Source organism: Loxodonta africana, chromosome 5 (genome assembly GCF_030014295.1).
Source record: "Loxodonta africana isolate mLoxAfr1 chromosome 5, mLoxAfr1.hap2, whole genome shotgun sequence".
Taxonomy (NCBI): domain Eukaryota; kingdom Metazoa; phylum Chordata; class Mammalia; order Proboscidea; family Elephantidae; genus Loxodonta; species Loxodonta africana.
In genome coordinates, this window is record NC_087346.1 from 76,709,115 (window position 1) to 76,721,843 (window position 12,729).

A 12,729-nucleotide genomic window follows, 5' to 3' on the forward strand; every position below is an offset into this window, starting at 1 on the left:
CAGAGAAAGTTGCTGTGTTAGAATTTCAGGTGTATTTTCTTCTGGACATTTTTTTTTTTCTATTTGCTTATCTATTTATTTACAGATATAGTTTTAATATATAATCGGGATCACACTTTTAACATATATTGTTTCTCGGTTATTGCACTTAATACACTTTCCATGTTATTAAAATTCTTCAAAAATAGTTCATTATATGAATATATTTTAATTGATTTAGCCTTTTCCCTACTGTTGGCTGTTCATGGGTTTTTACTGTTATAAAATAATGCTGCTATGAGAATCTTCATACATAAATCAGTATCTTCATATTATTTCATTGGAACGATTTGTAAAAAATATTTTATGGCTCAAAGAATAAAGTAGTCTTAGTAATTGCTAAATTAGCAGAGACGAAGAATAATTGGTGTTCAGGTGCCTAAACATTCTCTAGGGTAGAGAATTTATTAATTGATCTCATCCTCTCAGTCTTATCCTTCTCATTCCTTTCCACTAAGGTTGAGAAGGATGAATAATTTTAAAAATTACCTCTTTATGTATAAAATCTATTCCCTAACACCTAATCTATGATATGACCAACCTTGTTTGTTTAGTAATCAGCTTTGAGGAAGTGAAAAATAGTAGAATGAACTCTAAATTGGCTTTCAGTAGCCTGAGATGTAGTTCTACTTCTGCTAGTAGCTAGTTGTGTGAAGATGAGAAAATCATGTACCTTTTTTGGTTCTTTCAACTTTAAAAAGCTGCTATTGTCAAATGGCAGCTACTAGCAATATAATAAATAATATTTGTTATGTGAATTATTTTAAATTAAACACAACTTACTCAATGTTGAGCATTTTAAATCTTAATCAGATTTTTCTCTGTCATGTAGCTGATAACTTTTCTTTCACCTCAGGAAGTGGAAACAGAGCAATACTTCACTCTCTTTCTGCCAGCATTGAAGGAGCGTGGATATGACGGATTTTTTTCTCCAAAGTCACGTGCCAAAATCATGTCTGAGCAGGAGAGAAAGCATGTGGATGGTTGTGCAATATTCTTCAAAACAGAAAAGTGAGTTAAGGAAGCAAAGCACAGTAGTGTAAACATTTCTTTAATTATAATACATTTGAAGTTGTCTTTCTCTTGCCCCTGTAAAATATATAAAAAGCTAGAAAGCAAGTGATATACAAAAGCTAAAACTCTGTTGGTAATATTTTATTTCTTAGACTGTGTATGGTAAACAACGGTGCTTGTTGTGTTATTCTTTATGCTTGTATAATAAAATTATACTAAAAGTTTTAGAAATATAGACCTGAATATGATATAATCATATTTCTAAATGTATTTTTATAAAGTAAAATATTAGTTTGGGGGTTAAAAAAAGAAAGTGGTGCTTTTAAGATTAGAAATAAGTGATCCAGGGTTCTTTATGTTTGTTTTGATAGTTGCCCTTTTTTCAGAATCATTTACTTTATAAATCTTTTCATCTTTTATAATTAATGTTTCTTATATTTATTAAATCATTCGCTAAATGTTTACTGAGCATTTGCTCTCTGATGAGTGCATTTTTATTCTCATGATTCTTTTTCTATAGTCCTTTGTAATTTTAGTGTTTTCTCTTGTTGGATTTGTTATGACTAATGTTTCTATGTCTTTCTGTCCTCCTTTATTGATTTAGGAACTTAGTTTTTTTCTAAAGCAGACAGTGCTAGGCACAATAGATGCAAAGATAGATAGGACATAGTTCCTAGTTTCACTCAGAGCCTAAGTCTAGTAGGAAAAGGTAGGCATAAAATAATTTCAATACAGTACAGAGCCCTGGTGGTGCAATGGTTAAGTGCTTGGCTGCTAACTGAAAGGCTGGTGGTTCAAACCCACCCAGTGGCTCTGTGGGAGAAGACCTGGTGATCTGTTCACATAAAGATTATAGCCAAGAAAACCCTAAAGAGCAGTTCTCCTTTGTCACATGGGGTCACTGTGAGTTGGGATCAACCTTATGGAATAGAACAACATATATAAGATATAGGCATGGATACATAAGGGAGAACAGAAGAGAGGTATGGAGGTGGGGAGTTAAATTAATTCAGACAGGGCAGTGGAAAGTAGTCATCATCAAACATACAGAAAACATGTTTCATGGCTGTTAGAGTAGATGATGAAAGTACCATCAAAGATAAGATATTATGAATCTACTTATTAAAATATGGAAATAATCTTAGAGCAGTCTCTGTGCCTTAATACTCTTGAAAAACAGTATCTCCTCAGCCTGTTTACCTCAGAGATAGTTTGAAGAATCGAATGAGATAGTGAAGGGGTATTTTGTGAACCATATAAGTAACAGTTTTGTCATCAAATTTCTCTGTTTCTATAGTCTTTTATAATTTCTCTCTTGTTGGGTTTCTTAGGTCCTGTGCTTCTGCATCCTTCTGTTCTCCCTTACTGGATTTAGGAACTTCATTTTCTTCTAAAGGGAAGAGTACTCTAGCACAATTAGAAAGCAATCCCTGAATGCTGCATGAGTGACCAGATGGTTAGAGGCAGGTTGTTCTGGTTATCATCTTCAGGAAAAGAGAGAAGCATATTTTTGCCAATAAAAAAAAAAGACCCCTGATTTTAGAATAAAAATTTTGTAGAAACCTAAGTAGAAGATTGAAATGGGTAGAGAAGTCGGGTAGAAGTTCAATCCCATGGTTAATCATTTGATTTTGATATCTAATCAAGTTATACTCATACAATAAGCATATTCATTCTTATAATTTTCCAAGATGTCCCTGTTTAACCCTGTTTTAGCAAAGCAAGTTAATATTTTTATTGATATATTACCAGCATGGTATAATAAGTAACCTAATCCTGTGAATTTGAAAGATAATTGGCTCACTTCTTCTTGTTTATCTATACCTACTTTCCTTTCTTTTCTGTGGATTTCAAGTTGAGCTGTTCTCGTTTTGGTTAATAATTAGTACACAGCCTTATAGCATTTCAGGTCAAAGTAAACTAAATTACCCTAGTAGTTCGGTAATTTTTTAAAAATAAATTTTAGAGTTAAAATAGCTATTACTCCTATAGAGCTTACTTATATATCAGCTGTATTCTAATTATTTATATAGTTTATTTTATTTAATTTTTAAAACAACTCTCAGGTAGACACACATCTATTTCCACATTTTTATAGATTAAGAAACTACATCACAGAGAGGTTAAGTAACTTGGCCAAGGCTACACAGCAGTTTGGCTTCATAGTTCATGCCTTTAACCAATCTGCTAAACTGAATCTCTAGGCTTTTGGATTTAACTTATGTACATCTTGTGAGGTTAACTCATTTGGAAGAGTTGCTTTGAATTTTGCATTTGTTTTCTGTGCTCATACACAGATTTCCTTGAAACACCGTAGTTTTTTAAAAAAATATATTAAGAACATTGAGACATCTAACATGAAGCTCTTTTTCCATCTGTCATTATTTCTTTCTGAAGGAAGATAATACAAAAAATTTATATCATGTCCCCACAGTTTTGAGAGGAAAATCTAAAATTCCTTGATAATTTACTAGAAATTATTATGGTTTTGAACTAATAATTATAACTGTTATCTCTGAATCTTTAAACACTATTTGAAAATTGCTTTTGAATTATTAAAAATTTGAGATACATAGTATTTGAAAAATTGTTTCTAGAACTATTAAAAATGCTGTGAACTAGTTAAGAGATGAATACATAGGAAATAACTCAGATGCATCATTTGGATTTCTTCCCTTCCTCAACTCTTTTTTTCCTAAATAGTACTCTATACTCTGAAGAGGCGGTCTCTTCATAGGATTGGAAACAAGGTTGTCATAATAGTTCTTTTGACATTGCCTCTGCTTTCTAACCTGTGTCGTCTCAGGGGTACTAAGCAAGGCCAGGTCCTTGCTTTCCCTTCCCTTCCAAGTTTTATGCTGGAGAATAGGACATTCAGAGGTTATAACATCATTGCAGAATGGACTATAGTGATGATCCTATCTCACTGGTTTTTTTTTTTTTTTTTAAATTCGATTTTGATTTCTGGCTTCTAATGTCAATGTCAATGTTGCCATTAATTCAGTCTGGGACATAAAGTTACTGCTTTGCTTACAAGTTTTTTTTTTTTTTTTTGCTTTTCAAATATGGGTAATAATAACTGTTCCACCTAACTTCAGAGGTTTCTTACAGGGCTATCTCTTGTTTAATAAAATTATTTTCTGAAACTCCCTTGATTACTTAAAAGGACCAAAGAACACATTTTATAGCATCTTAAACTGAATTATATAATAACTTCTATTTGGTTTGGGTTTAGGAATGCTGGGATGTGATCCAGAAAATATCAAAGTTAACATTTGTGTGGTTGTACTGTCTTTTTGACTGTGTATTCTGTTGTTCCTTCTTGCTTGTAAATGAATTGAGAGAGAAAATATTATTTAAGTCTTATAGATTGTCTTAGTTGCTCACAGTTGGCATTCGTTCTCTTCTCTCTCACATTAATTTAATCACATCACAGCCCATAAATTACTTTCAGACAACAAATTGGTTATTGAATTCTTTCTTTGTTTGCTGTATATTACAGGCTATTTTTTTGGCACGTTCTTCCCATATTTGAAACGTTCACTCTAATAATTCTTCTCAAAACATGTAAGAAAGGAGAAAGAGTGGTTTTTTTTTTTTTTTGTCATATCACTCCTCATTATATATTCTTTTGTATATCCAGTTGACCTTCTATTAAGATTTTGTTTTCAAAAAGGTGAATATACAGGAAAATTCTTAGATTGGCATAAAAAAATATTGTCAGGAATAATGATTATAGCATCTATATACCAGCTACAGAGTAGGAATAATAAATTCAGATATTAAAATGGAGAGGCAAATTTAACATTTTAAGTATTATCGAGACTTCGTGGGCTTGTTTCAATGACTGGAAAATAACTATAAACCATTATGTCTTAGTCAAAAGAAACATCTAATAGAAAGAATGGAAGACCCCTATGTGTCAAGATGTCACCTGTATGGAAATCTGTGAAACAGAAAGTAGAAGCAGAGTAGAGTGCATTTGTTTGCGTGTAGGAGGGGAGTGTAAGAAGTAGCACTGTTAAGGTAGTATGGATAGAACATGAATAATTATTTCTTAATATATTATAAATTTTTTGTAATTAAAAACAATATAAACGCACACAGAAAAGTAAGTTATAGGTGATTACAACTATCAGCACTAATGTGGGAAATCTCATTCTTCTAAAAGCCAAGTACCTGATAAATTCTTATGGTTCAAGAAGCATACACTTACTCTTATTTAATTCTCACTGAAAGGAAGGAACTTCTTAGTCCTTCAACTATTGGTGAAGGTGAAGTGATAAAACTTGAGAGTGTGACTGTCTCCGTTAGAGTTTATATGAGCCAAGGAACAGAGCATTAGGTATAATGACATATATATCCTGTTTAGGAAATGCTGGTTTTATTTTTCTGAAATTTTTGAAATCTAATAAAACACTGAAAAGAAGATACCTAAAGAATATTGGAAAGTTTTAAAAGTTAAAAATATGGCAATATAATCATAACTATACCACTGAGGAAGAAAGTTGAAGGGGTAGGGAGACATCTTAAAAAAAAAAATCAGTATATGTTCAGGGTTCATTTTAAAAGGATGTGTGTGTGTGTGTGTGTTTTAATGAAGTCAATAAGCGTGTATTTTTAAAAAAGTTTTATGAACCTATAATCATTGTTGAGGAAGTTAAAACCAAGAAAAAGCTAAGGCTTGGTGAAAGTGATAAGGCAATGAGGATGGTATTTTAAGAAACAATATGAACCATAAAGAACAAGGAAGGGAAAGACCCACTGTGAATTCCGTAGTCATGAATTGATGATTGAGGGAAAAAACAAAGCTATACAACTTCTATTTTGCTTTCATGATCTCTATTAAGGAGAATTACCTTCAAAGTGGAAAGACTGAGATAGACCAGATAAAGAGATTGGTAAGCTGAAAAAAATGGCAAACTGTTTTGAGTAGTTAGTTTTCCAAATCAAGACAAATATATCCCGTGGTATTAAAAGATCTTGCAAAAATGTGATTAGAGAACTTCCATGAATATTGGAGTTATAGGAGAAATTCTGGGATAGTATGGATGAACATTCCATTTTTCAAAAAGAACTTTCCCAGCTCCCAGCCTCAGTTTCCTCATTTATATAATTGTAATAGTAATACTTTTAGCCACAATTTGGATTCTCTAGAAGGAAGATTCTGAGATAGAGTTTGGTGTTAAGAGTTTGTTAGGGTTTAATGCCTATGGAAAGGAGGAGGAGGAAACAGGCTGGGTGGCAGTCCTGACAGCCTCAGATGACCCCACAGAGAGAAGCTAAAATGGTCTGCAAAAGTTAACTTATGCTGGACCAAAATAAAAAAACCAAAAACCAAACCTGTTGCTGTCGAGTTGATTCTGACTCATAGCAACCCTATAAGGACAGAGTAGAAATGCTGCATAGAGTTTCCAAGGAGTGCCCGGTGGATTCCAACCGCCAACCTTTTGGTTAGCACCTGTAGACCAAAATAGACCTTGCCTTGATTTCTAATTGGTTATGGGCATGGGTAAGGCAGCCCTATGCAACTGGAGCAATCCCTGAGGAGACTAACAGCCTCCCAGAAGCTGGCATGGCAAATCTTTCCTCGATGAGGAATCTGGGCGATACATGACCACATTACCTGTTTATTAAAATTTTTGTAAATTTTAGGACCAATATTTATGAAGTGCCTATCACACACAGATCTTGATACAGATTGTTGTTGTTAGTTGCTGTTGAGTTAGCTCTGATTCATAGTAACCCCATGTACAACAGATCAAAACATTGCCTGATCCTGTGCCTATGCTGGAGTCCATTGTTGCAGCCTCTGTGTATTTTGAGTGCCTTCCAGTTTCAGAGGCTCAGCTTGTAGCACTATATTGGATAGTATTCTGTTGTGACCCATAGAGTTTTCATTGTCCAATTTTTACAAGTGTATCACCAGCTCTTTTTCCTAGTCTGTCTTAGTCTGGAAGGTCCACTGAAACCTGTTCTCTATGGGTGACCCTACTGATTTTTGAAATACCGGTAGCATAGCTTTCACCATCAGAGCAATAATAAAGCCACCACAGTGCGACAAACTCACAGACAGGTGGTGGTGACACAGGTATGTGTACAATAAAAGCTACCCATTATTGAGAGTAATAGAATAGATTCTCAATAATGGTAAATAGAACCTATTCTATTACTCTCAATAATGGGTAACTTTTATTGTTGCTTTTAGGATTTGTTCAGTCCTATTGAGAATTTTGATTATTTGAGAGAAGATAGCTTTGATTTCTTTTTGTGATTTCCCTGTCTGGGTTGATACCTGGCTACCTCTGTCCTGTGTTCTACTCTTGGGTTGTTATCTGATGTTACTGATTTTCTAACCAGAGGACTCTTTAGTATTTCTTGTAATTTTTGTGTGGTTTTTGCAAATTCCCTAAACTTCTATCTGGAAGTGTCCTAATTTGAGAGACAGTTTTGCTGGATATATAATCTTGGTTGGCAATTTTTTTCCTTCAAGGCATTATATATGTCATCCCGTTGCCTTCTTGCCTGGATGGTTTCTCCTGAGTAGTCTGAGTTTAGTCTTATTGCCTCTTCTTTGTAGGTGACTTTTCATTTATCCCCATCCACTCTTAAAATTCTCTGTTTATCTTTGATTTGCGCAACGATGATTATAATATGTCTTGGTGCCTTCCCTTTGGGATCTACCTTGTGTGGGGTTTGACGAGCATCTTGGATAGATACCTTCTCATCTTTCATGATACCAGGGAAGTTTTCTACCAACAAATCTTCAGCAATTCTCTCTGTATTTTCTGCTATCCCCCATTGTTCTGGTACTTCAATCACTTATAGGTTATTCCTCTTTATACAGTCCCACATAATTCTTAGTGTTTTTTCATTTTTTAAAAAATTCATTTATCTGATTTTTCCTCAAATATGTTGGCGTCAAGTGATTTATCTTCAGTCTCACTAATTCTGACTTCCATTGCCTCAATTCTGCTCTGACTTTATATTGAGTTGTCTAATTGTGAAATCTTATTGTTAAACTTCTGGATTTTTGTTTGCCGTCTGTCTATGGATTCTTGCAGCCTATTAAATTTGTCATTATATGCTTCTCTAATCTTAGGTTCCTCCGTTGCTTTGTGTGTGTGCTCCTTGGCTTGTTCTGCATTTTGCCTGATCTCATTCCTGATATCTTAATGAGTTTTGTGTATTAAACTTTTGTATTCTACCTCCAGTAATTCCAGGAAGTTCTCTTCATCCAGAAGATTGCTTGATTCTTTTTTTCGGGAGCTTGCTGGAGTCATCATGGTCTGCCTCTTTATGTGACTGATATTGACTGTTGTCTCCAAGCCATCAATAAGTTAATATTTTTATTTTATGTTTGCTTACTGTGTCCTAGCTTCTTGTTTTGTTTTGATATGCCCAAGTAGGCTGCTTGAGTGAGCTAGTATGATTATTGGCATCTATGAGACTCTAACGTCCTGTCACCAGGCGGTTAGAGCTGTTCCTAGGCTTATGAGCCCAGGAGTCCATCAGCTCAGGTGTCCAGGTTGTCTGTCACCTAGTGTGTGGTGCAGGCTCTCAGCTGCAGTGTTAGACAAGCAGGGGTGATCGGTGTAGGCACAAGTATGTGGCTGCAGTAGGAGGTCACACGCTGAGCAAGGCAGGGGGCTGACAGTTGCCCCTGAGTGTCTGTGAGGAAAGCGTAACCCTGTTCCCTAGAGCTCACAGGTGGATGGGTTTTGCAGCCAGACTATGGGCACCCAGTGGTGTTGGCTGTAAGGACTGGGAGGCACCACCTGTTGTGGGTGGCTGGGTGGCATAGGTGGAGCCACCAGTCCTCAGGCCCCTGATGTGAGTACCCTGTTTAATAGGCAGGGCAGTGTCAACTGTCACAAACCTGCCTCTCCAGCATATAGCTGAAACAGTTGAAGGTAGACCTCAGGTATATACCTTGTTATATTGTGCTAATGGGAGTGTGTGCTGTTGAAATGGGCCCGGTCAGGTCTATGCAGGGGTGAAAGGCATTCAGAGTCCATGGAGCCCTTATGCCTGTGCCTAGGCAAAGGAGCTGTTTCTGCCCTGAGTTCCTAGCTTAGGGGAGCCAGGAGATTACTTTTTCTCTATTTGTTAATTTGTTCCCTCTTGAAGGATGGGAAAATGGATCAGGGCACGTGATGGTTCCTACTTCCGGCCCAGGGAACATGGCTATTGCTGAAGCCAGCTTGTGACCCGGTGCCGAGCAGAGAGGAGTCAGGTAAATGGGAGAGAGGTTTTTTCCAAAGGGGTGTTTTTTGATCTGCGTGGTAGGTTAGATGCATGTACTTATCTTTTGCTGATTGAGCGCTGCCTTTTGCTGATTCTGGAGGCGTGAGTAGACTCTCTGCTGCACGCTCTCTTCCAGTGTGTAAAATATGCCCTAAACACCACTGCTTGCCTCACCACAGGTGTCAGCCAATCCCAGCCTGCAGGGTGTTGGTTCCCACCGAGTCAGGTCTGGCATCTCCTTACTGCTTCTGAACCATCTTTCCCTCCTCCTGCCACTCAGTCCAATTCCTGAACTTTGCCTTTGATGTTCATGGCTCCTAGATTGTCATATATAATTGATTAACTTGTTTTTCCAGTCTTTGTTGTAAGTGGGACCACAGGAAGTATCTGACTACTCCACCATCTTGACCTCACTATTTGAGAGAAGATAGAATTCAATGCACATAAGATTTATAAAAGCCAAAAACCTGCCAGGGATATAAATCTGTTTGAAAAATAGAATGAAGTTTCTAAGTGCCCTTGCTATCTGAATGGGTGAACTGGTGAGCAGATGCTCATGAAATAAAACTCAACAGAGATAAGTAAAGTCTGCTCTTAGATTTTTAAAGGAAAGAAAAAGGGAGGAGGATGACAGCGTAAAAAAATCAGTTAGGAATACAGAAAAATATTTATGTGCAAAAATGTTCATTTTTGAACATTAGTTATAGTAGCACAATAATAAAATGATGGCAAATATATGTAGTGAACCAAAGCATAAACTTTCAGAGTATTACCCTAGTTGTGTATAAAAGTATTTGTGTCCACATGCATAGAGAAAAGTCTGAGGAAATAATACAGACTTAAATGGGGATTACAGATGACTGGTAGCTTGCCCTACTGTGGTGATTTGTGTTTTGCCGTGATGCTGGAAGCTATGTCACTGGTATTTCAAACAACAGTAGGGTCACCCACGGTGGACAGGTTTCAGTGGAGCTTCTAGACTAAGACCTACTGGGAAGAAGGACCTGGCAATGTACTCCTGAAAAAATTGGCCAGTGAAAACATTATGAATAGCAGCAGAGCATTGTCTGATACAGTGCTGGAAGATGAGACCTTCACATTAGAAGGCACTCAAGATACGACCGGGGAAAGTTGGTTCCTAAAGCAGAGTCGATCTTAATGAGAAGTGGATGGAGTAAAGCTTTGGGAACTTTCATTTGCTGAAGTGGAATGACTTAAAATGAGAAAAAACAGCTGCAAACATCCATTAATAATTGGAACGTGGAATGTACGAAGTATGAATCTGAGAAAACTGGAAGTTGCCAAAAATGAAATGGAATGCTTGAAGATTGATATCCTAGGCATCAGTGAGCTGAAATGAGGTGGCATTGGCCATTTTAAATTGGACAATCTATGGTCTACTATGCCGGGAATGACAAGTTGAAGAGGAATGGCATCACATTCATTGTCAAAAACATTTCAAGATCTATCCTGAAATACAATGCTGTCAGTGATAGGATAATATTCATATGCCTACAAGGAAGACCAGTTAATAGGACTATTATTCAAATTTACCTAACAGTCACTCCTGCCAAAGATGAAGAAATTGAAGATTTTAACAAACTTCTGTAAGTTCATCAAACATGGAATGAAGATAATTGACTGGTGATTGGAATGCTAAAGTTAGAAAGAAAGAAGAAGGATCAGTAGTTGGAAAATATATCCTTGGTGATAGAAACGACACCAGAGATTGCATTATAGAATTTTGCAAGACAAATGACTAGTCATTGGGAATACCTTTTTCAACAATGTAAATGGCAACTATACACGTGAACTTCACCAGATAGAATACACAAGAATCAAATCAGCTACATCTGTAGAAAGAGACAGTGGAGAAGCTCAGAATCATCAGTGAGAACAAGACCAGGGGCCAACTATGGAACAAACTATCAGTTGCACGTATGCAAGTTCAAGTTGAAGTTGAAGAAAATTAAAACAGGTCCACAAGGGCCAGAGTGTACAACCTTGTGTTCATCCTACCGGAATTTAGAGATCATCTCAAGAATAGATTTGACACATTGAACACTAATCACTGAAGACCAGACAAGTTGTGGAATGACATCAAGCACATCATACATGAAAAAAACGAAAGGCAGGAAAGAAAGAAGACTCTGAAACATGCTCTTGGACATAGAGCAGCTAAAACAAATGAAAAAAAAAAAAAAGATGAAGTAAAAGAGCTAAAGAGAAGATTTCAAAGGGTGACTCAAGAAGACAAAGTATCATAATGAAATGTGCAAAGAATGGAGTTAGAAAACCAAAAGGGAAGAACATGCTCAACATGACTCAAGCTGAAAGAACTGAAATTTCAAGATTTGAGTTGCGATGTTGAAGGATTCCATGGGCAAAGTGTTGAATGACGCAAGACGGATCAAAAGAAGATGGAAAGAATACACAGAGTCATTTTATCAAAAAGAATTGGTCAACGTTCAGCCATTTCAGGAGGTAGTGTATGATCAAGAAATGATGGTACTGAAGGAAGAGTTTGAAGGTGCACCGAAGGCACCGGTGTAAAACAAGGCTCCAGGAATACCAATTGAGATGTTTCAACAACAAATGGATGCAACGCTGGAAGTGTTCACTTATGTATGCCAAGAAATTTGGAAGATAGCTACCTGGCCAACGGACTGAAAGAGGTGCATATTTATTCCTATTCCCAAGAAAGATGATGCAACAGAATGTGGAAATTATCGAATAATATTATTGATAACACCAATTAAAAAAAAACCAAACCCCTTGCTGTCAAGTTGATTCCATCTCATAGCGACCCTATAGGACAGTAGAACTGCCCCATAGAGTTTCTAAGGAGTGCTTGGTGGATTTGGACTGCTGACCTTTTGATTAGCAGCTGTGGCTCTTAACCACTATGCCACCATTGATAACATATGCAAGTAAAATTTTGCTGAAGATAATTGAAAAACAATGGCAGGGATACTTCAACAGGGAACTGCCAGAAATTCAAGCTGGATTCAGAAGGGAACGTGGAATGAGGGATATCATTGGTGATGTCAGATGGATCCTGACTGAAAGCAGAGAATACCAGAAAGGTGTTTACCTGTGTCTCATTGACTATCCAAAGCATTTGACTATATGGATCATAAGAAATTATGAGTAACTTTGCAAAGAATGGCAATTCCAGAACAGTTAATTGTGCTCATGGGGAACCTGCGCATAAACCAAAAGGCAGACATTTGAACAGAGCAAGGGGGTGCTGTGTGGTTTAAAATCATGAAAGGTGTGCAACAGGGTTGTACCCTTTCATCATACGTATTCAGTCTGTAAGCTGAGCAGATAATCCAAGAAACTGGACTGAATGAAGAAGAATGTGGCGTCAAGATTATAGGAGGACTCAGTAACAACCCTTGTTACACAGATGACACAACCTTGCTT

General features: G+C 36.6%; 1 protein-coding gene across 4 annotated transcripts in view; it reads left to right on the forward strand.

The window, feature by feature from the left end:
* Nucleotides 1-12,729, forward strand: part of CNOT6L (CCR4-NOT transcription complex subunit 6 like) — a 132,240-nt gene that overhangs the window by 98,789 nt on the left and 20,722 nt on the right. For all 4 annotated transcript variants that reach the window (XM_010594117.3, XM_023553333.2, XM_023553335.2 and 1 more), the window contains one exon: nucleotides 896-1,050. In XM_010594117.3, coding sequence (XP_010592419.1) covers nucleotides 896-1,050 — 155 coding nt within the window. The remainder of the gene's footprint in view (nucleotides 1-895; nucleotides 1,051-12,729) is intronic.